This window comes from Heteronotia binoei, chromosome 5 (assembly GCF_032191835.1).
Source record: "Heteronotia binoei isolate CCM8104 ecotype False Entrance Well chromosome 5, APGP_CSIRO_Hbin_v1, whole genome shotgun sequence".
In the NCBI taxonomy this organism is placed as follows: Eukaryota; Metazoa; Chordata; class Lepidosauria; order Squamata; family Gekkonidae; genus Heteronotia; species Heteronotia binoei.
The window spans coordinates 83,641,067-83,661,014 of NC_083227.1; the positions used below are offsets into that span (position 1 = coordinate 83,641,067).

The window sequence follows — 19,948 nt, forward strand, 5'->3', positions numbered from 1 at the left end:
GAAATCCACTTTATTACAACTGATCTCCAGGGAAAAGCGATGAGCACCTGGAGGAAAAGGCTGCTTTGGAAGGGGAACTGACATTATACTCTATTGAAATCCCTTCCCTTGCCAAACCCTGCTGTCCTCAGGCTCCACCCTCAAAAATCTCCAGATCTTTTGCAGCCTGGAGTTGGCAACCCTAACATCTCTCTCTGATGGGTAGGTGGCTCAAAGCAGAAGTTGAAAAATTCCACTCCAGCTGCTTTCAAAGTGATACTTCATACTGAGATATAATTTCAAACCTGGGGGACCCCATATATTCAAAGGGAGCAAATCCGGAGTTATTTTAAGGGATCAAAACTCTGACAGCACAATGAAAAGAAAATGCATGCTTTTATTTTATAGCCTATTTTGAAAGCCTTTGTAAAAAATCATAAGCATAAGTAGAAACTGGCAATAATTAAATATGCTAATTAGAAAGGTTGTCACTGCAGAGAAAGATTTGATACACTATTACCACAACAACAACTGTTGAAAGGACCATATGAATTTGTAGGCATGGTGAAGAACCTGCAGGTTGGTATGCAAGAAAATGCTCTTTCAAAATGACCTGAAGAGTAACCCATTCAGCATTTCATAAAACACTCTTGTGGCTTTAAGCCTACACGACTAATTTTTTTCTATGTCAGTGTTGAAGTGATTCTTTCTCCGTGCTCAGAATTCAGGGAAAGTTCTTCAGCATTCCCTTCAGCTAGCAAGTAAGTTTGAAGTAGAGTCCTAACATGAATTTAGCCGACAGAGGCCATAACGGCATCCACAGGAAGCTCTTCTCCACTTCGTGCTGTGACTTGCATTGTCACAGTGTCTGTCAGGACAAGGCGAGAACGAACCAGGAGGTCGTGACCACCCCGAAATACACCTGTAGGTAAGAAACAGGGAAACAGACATTGACAATACCTTATTAATCATCATCTCAAATGGACACGTTGCAGTTCTTTCTCCTTTAGGGGGCTAGAGGCATCATGATGGGGGCTGGGAAGGTTTAACTACTCTATGGCCCTGAACCAAATTCCCACCCATTTTTGCTTTTGAAGAAAATTAAAAATATTTGGAGTACAGATTTACGGATGTTTGGATTACAGATCTGCAGTCTGATTACAAATCTACAGCCACAAAATCTGACCGTGGGTTTGGAACAGGTGGAGACCAAACCCAACAAAGATGGAGGGTCAGTGGTGGTGGGGGTTTCAGGGCTGAGGTTCAGACTGCCCATTCTTGATGGGGTGCCATTGATGCTGATGCAGTCCATCAAGATTTTGGATGTGACCCTGGATGCCTCCCTGAATATGGAGGCCTAAGTCACACATACTGCCAGGCTGGCATTCTTCCACCCATGCCAGGCTCAGCAGCTGGCCCCTTTCCCACCACGCCCTGACCTAGCCATGGTAATCCATGCAACGGTCACTTCCAGGCTAGACTACTGTAACTCACTTTATGCTGGCCTGCCCTTGAGACTCACCCGGAAGCTCCAACTGATCCAGAATGCAGTGGTGCAAATCCTGATGGGAACACCACAGACGGCACATATATGACCTGTGCTGTGCCAGCTGCACTGGCTCCCAGTGGAGCACCAAGTCAAGTTCAAAGTTTTGGTACTGACCTTCAAGGCCTTGAGTGGTCTGGATTGGAACCAAGTATCTGCAGGACTGCTTCTCCTGGTACATCCCCTCGGATAACAATCTGTTGGCGATCCCTGGGCCCAGAGACATCCAGCCAACCTCGACCAGGGCCAGGGCTTTTTCAGCCCTGGCCTCAACCTGGTGGAACTCTCTGCCAAACAACAGCAGGGCCCTGTGGGACACTATGCAATTCCTCAGGGCCTGTAAGGCAGAGATGTTCCACCTGGCTTTCAGTTGAGGGCAGCGGCAGTTTATATTCTGGCCAGCAGCCCCCCTGCTCTCCATCCCCTTAGTCTGACTCACCTACATCCATGTGGTGTCCGCAGGCCAGAAATTGGAGGAAACTGCAAATTTTGCCACTTGATAATGTATTAATACGGCTATGTACTGATTTTATGGTTTTTAATGTTTTTATAATGTTATACATTGCCAAGAGCCCTACAATAGTACATATGAACATATGAAGCTGCCTTATACTGAATCAGACCCTTGGTCCATCAAAGTCAGTCTTGTCTTCTCAGACTGGCAGCGGCTCTCCAGGGTCTCAAGCTGAGGTTTTTCACACCTATTTGCCTGGACCCTTTTTTTGGAGATGCCAGGGATTGAACCTGGGACCTTCTGCTTCCCAAGCAGATGCTCTACCACTGAGCCACCGTCCCTCCCCTGTAGTAGGGATTAGGTGATTCATAAATATAATAATAAAATAAAAATAAACAGGGCTTTTTTGTAGCAGGAATTCCTTTGAATATTGGGCCACACACCCCTGATGTAGCCAATCCTCCAAGAGCTTACAGGGCTCTTTATATAGGGTCTATTGTAAGCTCCAGGAGGATTGGCTGCATCAGGGGTGTGTGGCATAAGGAGTTCCTGCTACAACCCCCCCTGAAAATAAATTGATCTCGCTGTGCTCTCAAATTCTCCATGCCAAAATCAAGACAAATACTGTTTTGGATGTAATGTAATAAACACATTTTAATCAATGATTATCTAGAATAACACCTATGTTGTTTTTAAAAAACATAACCTAATGCATTAACTGCCTTGTTTCCTTTTATTTTCCCAAAATAGACTGGATCCCAAAGGTGGATCCCATCCTCCCAAAGGTGGTCATCACTATCTAGAATCATGCAAAATAATTATTTCAAGTCAACAAAAAAATTGCATTGGTTACCCTCCTTTTCAGAGATATTTCTAATCGGGTAGTAAAGGCACTTTTTCAGACATTCTATTTCTCCCAGGAGAAAAACACTGTTCTCCTATAGCCACATGACAGGATATTGCCCCAGTGTAGTGAGAGAAAATGGTGCTGCCAGTCTTGTTCTGTGGGATGAAGGGTAATAATTGCCCTTTTTTTAAATTGCAGGAGACATGCTGGAGTGGATAATGGCACAGGGTGCTCCAAACTGCACAGAGGACAGAAGGGAGGAGCTTCTGACATGTCTGGTTATAATTTCCTAGGCACATCCAACAGCACATCTAGCTTCCCTACAAGGGGGGAAAACATGCTAGCTGAGATAAAGATCGCTATGTCTAAGCAATTGCCTCAGTGTCAAGGAAAACTGATTTAACAACAACAGAAATGCTTGCTAGGTGAATGTATCCCATGAAGTTGCCTTGCGCTGATTCAGACAACTGGTCCATCAAGGGAAGTACTATGTACTCAGACTGGCAGCAGCTCTCCAGCATCTCAGGTGGAGAGTCTTTCACGTTACCTACTACTTGAAGTTTTCAGTTGGAGATGCTGGGGATTGAAGATGAAGCCTTCTCCATGCCAAGTAGAAGCTCTACCACTGAGCCATGACCCCTCTCTCTAAGCTAAGGCATATTATTGATTGCTGTGTTGATCACCTAAATAGTGTCTGGAAAGGCCCTAAAGTGCCTTGAATAGAGGCCCAGCTAATATGTGGCTGATTTTTCAGTCAACAGTACATATTAGGATTACAACATCTGAAGCAACAACACCTTACCAGCCAGATAAAGTGTATGGGAATTCTTGTTTTCTGGTACTTTGTCTGACCTCTCACAGGGCTGCATCCCCAGGAATTTCACTATGTTGCTTACTGCCTCTGTGGGGAAAAAATATGATGCTCATTTTTCTATTATCTGTAGCACTATTCGCTTCATAGTTTCATAAATATGCCATAAATTCCTATGCATGCTTGAACTGTGAGTTTGACTCCACCAGAGAACTGTGGATATCACAAGCAATACAGCTGACTGTAATATATCAAGATCCATAAAAATGAAAAAGGCAACCAACATAAATAACATTATATATGAAGATGGCTTAGAAGAAAGCACAGGGTTTTTAAAAAGATAGCTGTAACACAGCATGGCAGCAAACATTATTTGATGGGTTTATTTTAAATTCCTGATGGGCCTTGGGGATATAATTTTAAAGACAGTAAAATAGCTTAATGGAAACACTCAATTAGGGCATTTCATGTGCTTGTGCTGATATGAGAGGAAGATCAAAAATGGGGAAAGGGTGGGAGAAGAGCCCAGAAAATAAAAGGCGAATATGCAGGAAAGCAATTGCTATAAGTTTAGTGGAACCAGCAAGCTGCTACTAATTTTTGGCAGTTATGGATAACTCTTTAAGCATGTGATTGCATGACACTGAACATAGAGTTATTGGAGAAATCTGTTTATCTACTTCCAAGATCGCCACCATTATTTGTCATCATCTATACCTATATTTCATTTCTGGATTTTTACCTCTTGTAATTCTTCCAGGTGAACATGGTTCATTGCAGAAAATGCAAGTAGTTCTAGAGTACTTCTATCATAACACTGTCCATGGGTCCAAGTTTTGAGATATCACACTAGACTTCTACTATACACATAGACAAGTAATATTCAGAGCTATCCTGTTTTCAAGTTGTCTGAGATAAGGCCACTTAATGGAAATGTACTACTTTGTTAAACAATGTTTGTATGGGACTGATGAAAGTTCAGGTCTAGGAATACAACCAGATTGTTGAAAGATCATGTATCAGTTTAACAGAAAGCAGTGCTAAAATTTTAGAAGGCAAATTATCTACAGTTCCATAATAATGAGATGCTTTCTCACCTTCCAGAGTTTTAACAGTGGATAATGTGAAAGTCTCTTCTTTTTCAAACTCATTACCGACTTCATCCCACACTGCTCCAAAATTTGGCTTTAGAACTCTTTGAATGTGGTCAGCTATGGTCACTTCAATGTCTTCCAGCTGGTACAGTAAAAGTATTTAATTGAAATAATATTGTTCTAAATCAAGATTAATCAATAGAGACAGAGAAATTTAAAATCATATTGCCTACTCCTTCTGCACACACACATATTCCAAGCTATTCCAGCATCTCCATACTGCTGCAATATCTGCTTTTTCTAAAAAAATCAATATTTTGGTCTAATATTGGAACTATGATGAATTGTGTGTATAACTCATTCTTGCTGTGGAGTGATCTAGAGCAGGCTCCTCACTCAAATATGAACATGCAAAAATGACAATACATTATTTGATGGAGATTCAAAGTAAAAGACCACCCAAAAGAAACAAAGATTAAAAGCATTTGGTCCAGGAGAGAGAGCGAAAGAGAGTCTGTTTGTCAATACAGTCCAATCACTGTTCTTTCAACTACTGTCATGAACAGGAGCACACAATCAGATAAAACAACCAGGCAGGTGGCTCTTTAAATATGCTGTGCTATAACTGCTGCCTGATATTTAGCCACCTGTACAGTTACTTCTATATCTCTTAGTAACCAGGAAGTTTTCTTATCTGGGGGGTCAAAGCCAGCTCCAGACAGTTTGTTTGTCAAGCTCAAGACAGCTTAGTGGTGAGACCAGATCTAAGTACATGTCCTGTTAAAGATCAACCGAATGACAATTCTCAGAATGCAGAAGGTTGTCTATAATTTCAAGCTATACAAGAACCATACATGAAAAGTCAGAACAACTACCGCAGAGTTCCTGGTTTGTTTGTTTTGAGGGGGGGGCAAGTATTATCTCCCTACTATGAGTACATGTGCATGTTTGTATGTATTCCATATGCCCACACATTAGCATGCCCAAGACAGCTTATAAAAATAAAATTAATGAAAACAGAATATTAAAAGATATTTAAATACAGCATTAAAAACTCAGCCTGGTATAAAAACATAAACCATACAAACAGACCACAGATAGCTTAAAATAACAATTTCCAAACTAAAACAGTGTTAAAAGATCAACCCTCTAATTAAAAGCCTGGGTGAACAAATGTTTTGTCCTGGTATCTAAATGAGAGCAATACAGGCACTGAGTGAGCCTTACGGGGAAGGGCATTCCACAAGGGAAATACTACTACTGAAAAAGCCTTGCCTCCGGTTGCCACTTGCCTTACTTCTGATGATGGGGCACACACAGCAGGGCTTGTGAAGCAAATTTTAACTAGCAGGTTACACAATATGGGGAGGAGGTCCTTCCAATACCTCCTCCCTAAGCCACTTTACAAAAACAAACAAAAACAACCCTGTCTGGAGTCTGTTTCTCTTCCCCACTCCAGGCTTTTTGAGGGGGAAGAAGTTCACAATTGGGCCTTCCCACCTCCACACAGAGAGAGTACTATGAGTGTGGGAAATGGGCTTGCCCCAGTCCCCCGTCTCGTGATTTGCAACCCTGGCAAGATTAATTTATCAGTCGGCTTCAGCAATGTGAGATACAGCTGCTTGAATGTATTTTAGAAGGAAATAGATTTCTTTCTCCTGCAGCACAAATGGAGACTAAATCCCATCAATCCTGTCTGCACCCAAACTCTGACATTATTAATGACAGCTTTTTGAGCAGCAGCACAAATGGCAGACTTGAATTCTCAGCTGAATTTCCAGAGGCACATACTGAGCAGGAAGGAAGACGGAGAGAAACAGTCAATAGATCAGGACAGGGTTCAAGTTACATCATGCATCCAACTCTTCAGGGTAAAAAGAAAATCCCATATGAAATGGCCCAGGCTATTGGCATAGCCTTCCCTGACCCTGTCGTCAGCTTCCAAGATTGACACTCACTGGAGACATTTCCATGATGCCCTAAACTAACAGGAAATCAATTGCTCTGGCACATATAAAGAAGCCCACTGAACACAGAAGTTAATTCATCAGTTTTCTCCATTGAAGAAACATCAAAAAAGGTTACTGGTATTTGAAATGAGCAGGGAAGGGCTTGCTAAAAGAACTCTGCCCAGACTATCACAAGTAAAATGCAGCCAAGCCATTTTTATTCATTAAATGTATGGATAACTTGGTAAGCTCACAGTAATCATCCCTAAGGGAGATGTCATGGCTACTAAGTACATGACTGCCAAAACTGAGCTGGTTACAAGCCAAGTCTGCCTGAGCAATGCTGACAAGACATTCCAGCCTTGACATTCAGCCATCTGGACATGCTGAGATTCAACAGCTTGTTAGCACAGAACTAATCAAATATATCCTTTGGCCTTGAAGAAACTGGTTTTCTGACATATTTGCTGGACTAAGTCTGAGCTGTCTGCTTGCTTTTACCTCTTGAAGTAATCTTTTAAGCATACCTGACCATGCTTTAAGTGAAAACAAAGAGCAAAGGAACAAATGCTCCCTACTTACCACATATTCATCCTCATAGCCTTCCTCATCAGCTTCGCCAGTGTTTGGGTCACAATCCTTCACAGTGAATTTCATCATACAGCTGAAAGTACAGGCTACTGCAAAGAACACAACACATACACAAGAATCATGACAATATCTGCACTGCTTATTTCTGTCCAAGGCCCAGTTTGCCTGTTTATTAAACAGTTAACTGAAATGAGGACTTACAAAGTACCTTGCAATTCTCAAAGACAGAGTTTCAACAGATGGAAAGCTCAGATTCTTACCAACAACCATGTGAGATTATTTACAGAAACACTGTTTAAAAAGCTTTATGCCTGCAATTTATGCTCTGCAGTATATAATCTGATGCTATATATGGATTTTTAAAAAAGTCTTCACATGGTTCTCTCCCTTTTCCATTTGGGTTTTATCATAATAATATGCAAACGTATATGGGAAAGGAGGGCAGAGAGCAAGGGCCACTAAGTCACAGTGTAAAGTCTAAACAGTAGCCACATACCAAAAGACTACCTGAAGAAATCAAAGGGTACATCAATTCCAAGACACAAATGTCTTTTAAAAAGAGAAAAGTGGGCTGTTGCAATCGCCCTGCTGGCATAGCATGCATGCTGGAGGAAGTCTTCTTGTGTCTCCAGCATCAAAGCCGCTCACACCCATTTCAGCATCTATAAAAATGGGCCTGGATATGACTCTGCACTGCGAGAAAGCATTGGTTTACACAAAAGGGAATGAAAGTTACCTGTCGTTGGATCGTCTTCAGGCAACATGATCAATGTGTAGCAAGTACCAGGTTGATTGTATTGCAAGCTTTTTGCAGGTACGAAACCAATAACCTCATATCCTTCTGTTGGTTCCATCTGCACAGTGACATTTTCCAGAATCTGATCGTTCAAGGTGTTTGTGCAGTCAAACTGTAGGAGCAAGTAGGGATACATCATAGCCAAAGATCATTCCACCAGTCCTGCAACACGCGTACTGACAGATGTAGTCTGAGGCAGAACAGCTGTTTTATTTCCAAGACATAGCTAGAGTTGGATTATCTAAGAGCAGTATCCAGCAGTACTTTTATGGACACAATCCTTAAGATCTATGTTTAGGAAGACCTCCAATGCACTGCATTTTACAGGAATCCAAGGAAGCATGCTGGCTGTGCTGAAGGCAAGTGCAGTTCTTGAGCCTCCACAGGCACAAAACTTGTTCTCAGTGTTGTTTCATGAAGATAGCTCCCTTTAGCTAACTGTACTTGCTTCCTGGGATGATAGATTCTTAAAATGTATACAGCACAGTTGCTTCAAAAGGGTGACATTCCTAATAGCTTCATTGTTGAGATACAAATTTCCCGAAGTGAACACCATCTCAGCAGTGAACACAGACAGATATTTTCATATATTTTAGGATCTGTATCAAAAATGCACCTTATTTATTTTAAATATTTTAATACCACATTTCTATGTGATTAGGGTTCCCAATGTGGTGTGTATAAAAACATTAAAATGTTTGAACAATTAAAAATAAAATTATTCAGTAAAAGCACCTGAATATCAGAACCAAGGAGGAGGGGGGTATGCCACATAAAACAAAAAAGCCAGAAGTTCAATAAAAGTAATACTAGTCAGCTTATCCCCATCATTCAACTGTGAACAAGAACCTCTGCCTTGCTGGAGGATGCTTACTATCTTGGCCAGCAGACTGCCAGCTCCTAATTCCACTTAAAAAGGTAAAGGTAGCACCCTGTGCAAGCACTAGTCATTTCCGACTCTGGAGTGTCTTTGCTTTCACAGTGTTTTCAGAGTAGCAATTTAGAGTTGACATGAAGACCAACTACCTGGGACTGGGAACGGAGGGGCTGCCTAATACTTTGTTTTGATATATTAGGGTTTTCAGTGATTATACTTATGTTGTTTACACCTTTAAAGTTTTTAAGCCACTTTATAGTCCTCTATCCCAGGAAAAAAGAGGCATAAATAAGTAAATAAGCCCATTTTGATAGAGTTGTCTTGCAGTAATCATTTCAATATGTCAGGCTAAGGAATTGTTAGTTAATTTTATTTGATTTATATCCCGCCCTCCTCGCTGAAGCAGGCTCAGAGCAGGATATAAATCTTCATGTAACCACTTTGGAAAGGGTAATGCCAGTAATCCCAAATTAGTTACTCCAGTCAGTGAACCATCACAGTAACACTAAATGAGTACCTGCATAGCTGTAGAACACACACAATATCTTCAGTGTTAGTTTTTTGGGGGGGATCAGAGTTAATCTCCAGGAATCAGTACCATTCAGTTATGCTTACTGAATCCCCTGACTGCATTCGTAAGAACATAAGAGAAGCCATGTTGGATCAGGTCAATGGCCCATCCAGTCCAACACTCTGCGTCACACAGTGGCCAAAAAAAAAGGAGGTTCACAAATAGGGCTAGAAGCCCTTCCACTCTGCACCCCCCCCCAAGCACCAAGAATACAGAGCATCACTGCCCCAGACAGTTCCAATAATATGCTGTGGCTAATAGCCACTGATGGACCTCTGCTCCATATTTTTATCCAAACCCCTCTTGAAGCTTGCTCTGCTTGTAGCCGCCACCACGTCCTGTGGCAGTGAATTCCACATGTTAATCACCCTTTGGTTCTTTTTCCATTGGCATCATATTTATCAGAAGATTACTTGTATAATGTTGATTCAACACAATACCCACCTGGAAAACCATGTGGTTGGTGAATGTGTGCTTGGTACAGTGAATCACATACTCTGTCTCCAATTCTGTGAGAGCTACTGGCTCAGAAGACTTAAATAGTGTGCCAAGTTCTCGGAATTCAGGGATAGCAGCTAGTTGCTCTAAAATACAATAAAAGACCAAAAATTATCAGAATAAAATAAGACTGCATAATCTTCAGTCAAGTGTGATTTGTTTATTCAAACATTCATATCCTGCCTCTCCTTGTGATTCAAGGTGGCTTACAGTAATAAAGGCATTATTAGTTAAAACCAGAAGAAAATAATAAACCCACAAATCTTTCTCTCCCTCCCCCCTCTTTAAAAGATGCCTGCTGTTCAGCCCTGGCAAACAAGCAGATCTCCAAGGAGGGGCTTCCCCTAACTTCTTCAGAGAGCCCATTCCACAGAGCAGGAGCCATGATGGGAAAAGTCTGGGGTCTGGTCAGTGCTAAACTAGCCATCCTAAGAGGTGGGCTAGCTAGAAGATGGCTGCCTGAAGACCATATCTGGTGCACAGGGACATATGGAAAGAGATGGTCTTTCAAGAGGACTTCTAGTGTCCTGACCCCACTGATGGACCTCATGATGGCACCTGATTTTTTTGGGTCACTGTGCGACACAGAGTGTTGGACTGGATGAGCCATTGGCGTGATCCAGCATGGCTTCTCTTATGTTCTTAAGAGAGAAAGTTAGAGAAAAAGTTCTTAACTGTTAGCTGTGTTTCTGGGGAGGAGCCACAGATCAGTGAGAGAGCACACAATGAAGGTCCTGCATTCAATCATTAGTACCAGGGCCAGGAAAGATCCCTACTGAAACCCTGGAGGGCTGCTTCCATAATGGACAATACTGGGCTTAAGATTCATTGCTCTGATTCAGTTTTGTATGCTTTTGATTTCTAGAACATGAACTCTCCGCACTAAAGCTTTCAAGAGCAGTTCCAGAACTGAAAGGAGATGTGTGTACTCCATGCTATATGCATATATACAGTGCCCAGACAATTGAAGCTCCATATCTCCTTTCCAAATACAAGGGGATATCATACCTTGGAATATTTCTTGTCGAGTGGCTGCCACTTTCTCTGGCTGCTTCACTGCAGAGACAGGAATATTTTCTGTATAAAGGAAAGTACTGTGTATTAGGTTAGATACTTAGAAAAGGGAAATAAAGTGATTGTTTTGGAACTAGTAGTAGGTTTATTACTATTATAGAAGATTATTTCGCCAAAATTCTAATCAAATGACAAACCAGAAGGACAAACACACTAAACTATCTGAAACATTTTAAAACAGGAAGTTAAGCAATTTGTAGCTTCACAGGTGCTAGAGCTGAAAAAGTTATATGAAATCAAACATCTCTGAGAAACCAGAGAGACTGGGAAGAGTCCCAAGAAATGTTCTAGGCACTGTTGAGAAAGGTTTCCCTCATGGTTCTTCAATTACCTATTCTTTGTTCAATGATGGGGGTGGTTGCCAAAGGAACAGACTTCAGGTCAAAAGGTTTCTCTGAGGGTTCCAGAGTATACTGATGTAGCGCCCTCTCTAGGCCAGGGATGGATACTGTCAATCCTGGAGGGAGAAATGGTGACAAAAAAAGAAATTGAATCTACGGGAAATGAGACAGCTCTTTGACAGCTTATAAATCAGAGCACAATTAACTCTCTACATCTGCTCTTCCATATGTCCTCATCTACAAATATACTTAAAGAGTTTGGATATTAGCCAGTTTAATCCCCTACAGTTTCATCAAGCAACTATCCACTGTGACGCTCGCCATCCAGATGCTGCTATCTCTATGCTCAGCAGCAAATCCATTCTCAGTGAATACCAGAATTTCAGACCTCAGAAGAACACCTATGGAAATGGCTCTTCTCTCTAAAGCAGTGTAGAAACATCTGGCATACATCTGTTTGAATTTAGGGCTAAAGATAGCAGGCACAGAGGCATAACAATACATCATTATATGGCCTAATCAGACAACATAAAGGTAAGCCGATCTGGAAACTGGGATAATATCTCTGTCTGCCTTTCATGCTGCGTTAAACTATTTCTGTTGACTTGCAGACATTAACTGCCTGTAATCAAACAAAGCCTTCTGGCCCTCAATTCAACCAGCAAATGTTTAAATCATTACTACTGCAATGCAATACATGCCCAGCTGCATCTTGCCTTCAGTCCACCTCCCACCCCCCTGCTGTGTGTCAGTCTTTTTCTCTCTCATGCATGCTTTTGAACAATATTTGTATTCATATAAAACTGGCCCTGAGCCATTGGGCTATGGCAAACTAAAACAACCAACCTTCAACTATAGCATGCCCAGTTCTGGAGTTCTTTTGAAAGTGTTCCAATAAAAAAATAGACCACACCCCAACAAGTAAAAGTAGCACATTTGACTTAACCCGCCCCCCCTCCCCCAGTTATGAGATCTGTTCTTTCCATGCAGCAGAATGAGATGATAGAGAGCTGATTTAGCAGAATGGCCTGAAGGTGAGGATTAAAATTTTGCAAAGTTCCCTAATATTAATACTTTGGGAAATTGAAAACTAGAGTATAACATGCTAAGGCTAAGGCCTAGGTTATAGCTTTCTTTCTGAAATACTTTAAAAAAAATGCAGTTAGTTTTTCCATTGGGAGAGTGCTTGAAGAAAAAATGTCCTGTCCATTTAATAAAAGGCTTACTGTGTGGAAATGGGCAAGTGAAGCTTTTCATGCTATGAAGGTACACAACATCACGTGACATCCCATTGAGCCTCTATTAAAGGGACAGGACATTTTCTCCATGCTGTTCACCATCCTAGGAATGATTAAAAATCTGACTCTCCCCCCACCCACACACCTTGAAATTGTATGACCATTTTGCCTCGTTACATTCCTATGATCTCATTCTGTGCCACATGTACACTAGCTCCATTTCACAAACCATACAATGTTTAAGCTTCTAATGATTCCTCTGCTCAGCATCATTGGTGGAGGTGGCATGCATGTGTCAAGCAACAAACAATTTCATGTTTTAATGTCACCACATCTGCTTCTTAGTTACCATTCAGAATGTATCCAGCATTTAGTGCTTTTTGCTTCTGCTCCAAGACGCTTAGGTAGAAAGTGGCCCTGTCTCTGACTTCATTGTCATCATCCATCACACATCTGAAATCAAAATCAGAGAGTTTTCCTCAATGGAAAGCATTGAAATTCACACAGTCCCACCTAGAATGTCACCCCAAACACAGCTGGACAGACCAGCTTGGCACTGGAAAGGTCAGAGCAGCAGCGTATATCCAAGCATGAGATTAACTTCTCACCCAGTGACCTTCAAGACTATTTGGAGTACTGAATGGTACTACATACTACCAAAGCACTCACATATGCAGTAGATGGCAGGGCTTTGGATCCAACAGAAAGTGTCCGCAAATACAACCATTTTCATTCATGTACTGTGACTTTCTGGGCTTCCCCCTCCCTCCCCCTTGCTACTGCAAGTGCCTCCAAAATATTGCTCCTGAGAGACCCAATCCAGTATTTAGTGCACACAGTGCTGGCACAATATCTTATTTACTTACTTAAATTATACTCCACCTGTGTCCCCAGTGGGCACCCAAAGTGGCATGTGTTGTTTTCTTCTCCTCTGTTTTAACCCCACAACAATCCTGAGAAGTAGGTAAGGTTGAGAGTATATGGCTGGCCCAAGGTCACCCAGCAAGCTTCCTGGGCAGAGTGGGGATTCCTGCCTGAGACTCCCCGATCCTTGTCTGACTCTCTGGTTCACCACACCACATTGGCTGTTTGGAGACCCCACCACCACACTAGGTTGCGGAAATCACCCTTTCCTGGATCATCTTTAAATGTGCTGTTTAGATTCGAGGGAACAAGATGAGGAAACAGCACAATCTCCTCTGTGACAATGGAGTATAAGCTGCCAAATAAATGCACTCCTCCCTTCATCATCTGGTAGCACTGCACATCTGTTTATGTTCAGGTCCCTGAAAATGTCCCATCTAATCCACATGAGATATCATAGGTCAAACTGAAAAGTTTTGCAAGTATGGTTCTATGCAAAGGAATTTGAATTCATTAAGTGTCCACTACAGTTTTTACATCCACTCTATTTTCACTAATTTTAGATTTTTAGTGTTATATTTGGTATTTTCTGCTAATTTTGCACCTGCCTTCCCCTGAACAATGTAATTTTTGGAATCTACAAAGCAAAAGCCTATAATTTCTAGTGAAAAAACTGCTCTGTACATTTTTCATGCCTTAAGTTGATTATATATTCAAACAACTGAGATCCTATGCTTCCATACTGCCTGTACTGGCTGCATTCAGACACCACAATAAATTATAATCAAATGAAGATGGGTAGCTATGTTTGTCCATTGCAGCAGCAAAGGGCAAGAGTCTGGCACCTTAAAGACTAACAATTTTTTTGGGAGGATATGAGCTTTTTAAAAAACGTTCAGGCATGAAACTTCCAGGCATGATCAAATAACTGGTTTGCCCAGATGCCTGAATTCAGACATCATGGGAAATTGAAATTATCAAACTGGGAAGCTTTGCGTACAGCTGTGCATGCAAGAGGAGACTGCAGGAGGAATGCCCAGCCATGCCAATCACAGTTTCATTATTAACATTCATTGTTATGATGTCTGAATGCAGCCAGTGTCCAAAGACATGGGTCTAACAGTCCCAGACTCTGACAAACCGGATAGTCCTCCCACGTGAGAAGGAAGCCAGAGTACATGATTGTGTCTATTGTGCATTATGTGTTTGGAGAAAGTCAGTTGCTACATCATGCCCAATCCATACAGTCCAAATATGTAGAGGATTTCAACCTAGATTAGTCATCCTCCTATCCACACACTACTAGGAATAATTAGGACCAGCACAGGAGACACATTCTGCACATCTGGCATCCAGCAGAGCTGTCTTAGCAGAGAAAGGTGTCCATTTATCCAGGTAAGAATTCCTTCCAATTCTGGCTGCATGTTGCAGTACTGGAAGCAACTGCTGTGTAGACATATCGTCAGATATTTCTGTTGACCCCGCCCTCCCCCCCCCCCCCCGCCCCACCAAATGTCCTACATAAAGCTGCTAAAACTACTGCTCACCTCTTTAGCAACACTATGATGCTTGGCAACATCTCCTCATTCTGAGCCCCAAACTTGGCCAGAGCACTCACAGCACCTGCAGAAAAGCAGAAAAAGAAAAGGGGAAGCTCAGATGGGAAAGAGAGCCAAAAATGATCCTTAAAGGTTTAATTTTTTAACCTATTTGGAAAGAATAATATTTTGCAGAAGTTGCCACAGCCAGGCACAATTAAGAAAACAGCCACGGAAAGGTTTCATAATTATCTAAAAGCTTCAGCAATTGAATTATATGAAAACAAATGGGCCCCCCAAGGACTTGCAGGGGCATTGCATTTTCCCTTCCCTGTGGCTCAATGGTAGAGCATCTGCATGACATGCGGAGGGTCCCAGGTTCAATCCCCATGACATGCGGAGAGATCCTAGGTTCAATCCCCAGCAGCTCCAGTTTCAAGATGAGGTAGCAGGTGATGTGAAAGTCCCCTATCTGAAATCCTGGAGAGCTGTTGCCAGTCTGAGTAGACAATATTGGCTTTGATGGATTGATGGTCTCACTCAGTATGTGTATCTCATTTCTTCTTTCCCTTCCCTGAGAGCCCCCATAGACATCTCTTTTTCTCACCCACCAGCAAACTTATCTTTATTTGTCCTGTCTTCAGCTTTTCCTCCCTCTGGCAACTTTTACTAGGACAAATTATGACCCAGTTGTGTAATGCTGAACTTGCAAGGGCACCTCACTTCCCACTGTGTTCCTTTTTTCACATTATTTCCTCTTCCTCTCCTCCTGGCAGGCACACATGTGCATCTTTTCCCACTTCCTTTCTTCTCACCCACCAGCCAGCCTACCTTATGTTCCCCCAACCTGTCTTAAGAGCATAAGGAGAACCCTGCTGGATCGGATCAGTGGCCCACCTAGTCCAGTACCCTACCTCACACAGTGGCCAACCAGTTACTCTAAAGGTCCAACATAGGGCATAGAGGTTGAAGCCTTCCCCTGATGTTGCCTCTTGGTGCTGGTATTCAGAGGGTTACTGCCTCTGAACATAGAGGTTCCCTTTAGTCACCATGGCTAGTAGCCACTGATAGATTTCTCCTCTATGAATCTAATTCCCCTTTAAAGCCATCTATGCCTGAGGCACTCACTGAATCCTCTGGCAGCAGATTCCACATTTTAATCATTCATTGTACAAAGTAGTATTTCCTTTTTTCTGTCCTGAATCTACTGCCTACCAGCTTCATTGGATGCCTTCAAGTTCTAGTATTTTGGAAGAGGGAGAAAAAGTTCTCTTTGTCAACTCTCTCCACCCCATGCATAATTATATAAGCCTCTATCATGTCCCTCCTTAAGCCTTTTCTTTTCTAAACTGAAAAGTCCTAGACTCTTCAGGCTTTCCTCACAGGAAATGTGCTCCAGCCCTCTAATAATCCTGGTTGCCCTCTTCTGTAGTTTTTCCAGCTCTGTAATGTCCTCTTTAAGTGATGTCCTTTTTGAGTTACGGCACACAATATGAACAGACAAGGCAGATAAGTATCCACAGATCTGGCCAAGTTGAAAATTAGATAAATTGATATCTAAACTATACTTGTCTGCACACCTTAGACAGAGGATGCCAGCATTGTTCAGTGGTGTTTTCTTTCCATGGAAAACATTCAGATAAGTGATTTGCTTTTGTGTTCTTAATTTGATTCTAAGCCAGAAAACTCCCATTACTACAAAGGGCACATACCCTTTCCAGTTCACATACCTGCCCTGACCTCTTCATGTTCCAACACAACTCTGTTGTAAATGAAACGAATGTATTTTGAAGGGTTGTTGGTCTTGGGCCCTTCCTGACCCAGGAGGTGGAGAATGCGGGTAGCCAAGACAGTGAATTCGCAGTCCTCAATGAACTCACACAGGTGAGAGAGGCCAGTTTCCTTGCTCTCAGAGTTCTCCTCAATGATGCTGATGATGCATTCAACAATGGCTCGTTTGTACTCAAAGCCACCCTAGAAATCAAGTGGGCAGATCAAGTCATAAAACTGAACATGCAGAACAGCAGTCCTACTGTGACTTCCTAAAAACTCCAAGCTACTCCATAGTCAACCTTCAGCAAAGTTTCAAAACAAGACGGGGTAGCAGCACACTGAGTTATTGTCTGCAATGCTCAGCAAAGGGCTTGGAATCATGGGAATTTAAGCTCTCATTTAAAAAAATATATTCCTCTTGCTTGCTTTATTTGTATGCCATAGACCTCTCATTAGTCACTTTTTCCACAAGAAAAAGAAAGGTATCTAAATATAACAAACATTAGTTTTTAAAATCGAATTCTTATGAGTGAGAACAGAAGCTGGAAAAGTTTAGAGACAGAGTTCAATGGAAGGCATAGGTAGCCTTATTAGAACCCCCACGAGAACAAGAAGACGACTGCAGATTTATACCCCACCCTTCTCTCTGAATCAGAGTCTCAGAGCGGCTTACAATCTCCTTTATCTTCTCCCCCACCCCCAAGAGACACCCTGTGAGGTAGGTGCGGCTGAGAGGGCTCTCGCAGAAGCTGCCCTTTCAAGTACAATTCTTGTGAGAGCTATGGCTGACCCAAGGCCATTCCACCACCTGCAGGTGGAGGAGTGGGGAATCAAACCCGGTTCTCCCAGGTAAGAGTCCACAGACTTAACCCCTACACCAAACCAGCTCCCTTAAAAACTCTGTCTTTCTGCACAATGGAACCTCCTGCCATTCCAAGAAACCAGCTATAATCACAGTATCTGTATCAAAAATAAACACCTGTATCAAATAGAAAGCAAAGAGAGGTAGAAAGCGGTAGGAAGCCAACAGCACATGAGGTTGCCTTACATCATGGGTCTATCAAGGTCACTACTGTCTACTCTGACTGACAGCAGCTCTTCAGGTCTCAGGAAGAAGTCATTCACAACATCTACTACCTGATCCTTTTCACTGGAGATGACTGGGATTGAATCTGGGACCTCCTGAGGAAACCCGTGTTTTATATTTCTGTGGTCATCCAGTTTCAGTCAAAAGTGTTTGTACTAGTTTCAAAATGGCCTATGGCATGATCTCTTCTTCATTATACATCTGAGCATGTATGCATTTTAAAAGATTAAATAAAATGCATGAGAAAACGAAGAAGCTACCTCTTGCCAGATATCTTGTGAGGGCTGAACTGTAGAATATATATATTTTAGTGAGGCTTAGAGCAAACTTTCTTTCTCCTCAGCCAAACAACAGCTGACAGAAAAGTAATATTTAAAAGTCTGTGGAGCCCTGATTCTGCTGGGGAGCGCAGCATGGGTTGGAGGTGCTCCTGCCTTCTCCTCTGCCTTGTTTTCCCAAGCATAAATAGTCCTGGGGAGCAGTTATTTGCCTTGTTTTAGAGTTGCACATGGATTATGGGACAAGTAACTCCTCCCCCCAGAAACCCATTCATCCATACACACCATAGTCCCAATCTGAATCAGTCCCTCCCCCACCCCTGGGGTTCAAAAATGATGTCTCCTGCAGGTACTGTGCAGCTGAAAGGAAAGTGAATTGGGTTTGGGGAGGGGACCTGGATCAGACTTTAAAAAAACATTGTGTACTTTGGCCCGGAGTACAGTGCCATTAAGTCCATCATAGCCTTTCATTCTGGGCTATGAAACAAACATATTGTTTTATACGTTGTGATAAGACAGAGCAGCTGTACTTACCTCCTCACGAAGCATTGTGAAGAGGAAGTTCATGAGGACCGAATGCTTGCGTGGATACTTCTGACACAGGGCGCTGATCGCCTGCACCACAACCACCTGGCCATATTTTGAAATATAAACAAACACATCACATCAGCCCCTTTCTGCAATGCAAAGCTAAATAAAGACCTAAAATAAAAGGAAATTCTATCCATGCCTTGAACTCATCGGAGATTTCTGACATGAAGGAGGAGATCTGCTTCATGAGTCGGTCAATGCTGCTCTCGCTGCCAGTTTTCAGCAGGGTTGTAATTGCCAGGGTGGCAATGCTGCGGTTGGAGTCGGTCACAAGGTTCTCCAAGTCCAGGTTACAGGCAGTCACAGCAGATGGGTGTTTCATAGCGACCTGGCAGAGAAGAATTGGAGTTCACTCCATGCAGGCAAGGCAACTAGGCGCCACTCAAGCCTGCACATCAAATCATCGATACACTGTTTTTGCCTGTGACCTACACTGACACACTCTGCTCTTATTTTGTAAGCTAAGAGGCAATCCCAGTTACTAGGAGCATCCTTTGATCAGAGAGCCCTCCCTTCCTATTCCAGATATGTCAGAATGGGGGAAGTGCAAGGAAAAGGATGCCACAGAAGAACTGACATTATTTCCAGTGGTACTTCCTTTTAAAAAGTTTACTTCGGCTACTCCAGAACTAAACCTTGGCATCCAAGGCAAAGCCCCGCTGAGCATTTGCTTAAATGAATAGTAACCATTTGTTTTTACACAGTAAAGGACAATTGCTTTTTTTTGCTGTTTCCTTTTTGTGGTCTCTGGTACTTGGTACCTTTTCTGGTTTCTTACAGGTGTCTCTCTTTCTTTTTTGTTCTTTACATGAATCTACAGAGGCAAACACATCAGTCACAGAGTTCCATGCTCTCCTTACCTTATTGAGGGTTCGAACTGCTGCATAACGAAGGGCTGCTTTGGGAGAACTGCAGAACAACTGCAACACTGCAAGGAATGACAACTCTGTGAGTGACACAGACGCAACATGCTATGCTTCAAATTTACTCCCATAACCACCATATGGGAAAAACTGAGAATCAGAACTTGCAAGAGGGACAAATTTCTGTATTCACAGAGAACTGGGGAGGTTAGGTGTCCAGACAGCTATTGTCAATGTAGTGGTTGGAGTGCTGGGACTAGATCTGGGAAGACCAAGGTTCAAATCCCT

The 19,948-nt window shown here is 42.3% G+C and overlaps 1 protein-coding gene across 1 annotated transcript in view; it reads right to left on the reverse strand.

Annotated features, from left to right (window-relative positions):
• Window positions 1–356: 356 nt before the first annotated feature.
• Window positions 357–19,948, reverse strand: part of COPG1 (COPI coat complex subunit gamma 1) — a 33,400-nt gene continuing 13,808 nt past the window's right edge. The window contains exons 11-24 of the mRNA XM_060239708.1: window positions 19,658–19,725; window positions 18,937–19,125; window positions 18,741–18,836; window positions 16,799–17,042; window positions 15,078–15,153; window positions 13,016–13,119; window positions 11,419–11,544; window positions 11,022–11,090; window positions 9,960–10,099; window positions 8,008–8,179; window positions 7,263–7,360; window positions 4,735–4,873; window positions 3,629–3,727; window positions 357–901 (exon numbers count right to left, since the gene is read on the reverse strand). Of these exons, the coding sequence (XP_060095691.1) occupies window positions 771–901; window positions 3,629–3,727; window positions 4,735–4,873; window positions 7,263–7,360; window positions 8,008–8,179; window positions 9,960–10,099; window positions 11,022–11,090; window positions 11,419–11,544; window positions 13,016–13,119; window positions 15,078–15,153; window positions 16,799–17,042; window positions 18,741–18,836; window positions 18,937–19,125; window positions 19,658–19,725 (1,751 nt within the window). The 3' untranslated portion in view covers window positions 357–770. The remainder of the gene's footprint in view (window positions 902–3,628; window positions 3,728–4,734; window positions 4,874–7,262; window positions 7,361–8,007; window positions 8,180–9,959; window positions 10,100–11,021; window positions 11,091–11,418; window positions 11,545–13,015; window positions 13,120–15,077; window positions 15,154–16,798; window positions 17,043–18,740; window positions 18,837–18,936; window positions 19,126–19,657; window positions 19,726–19,948) is intronic.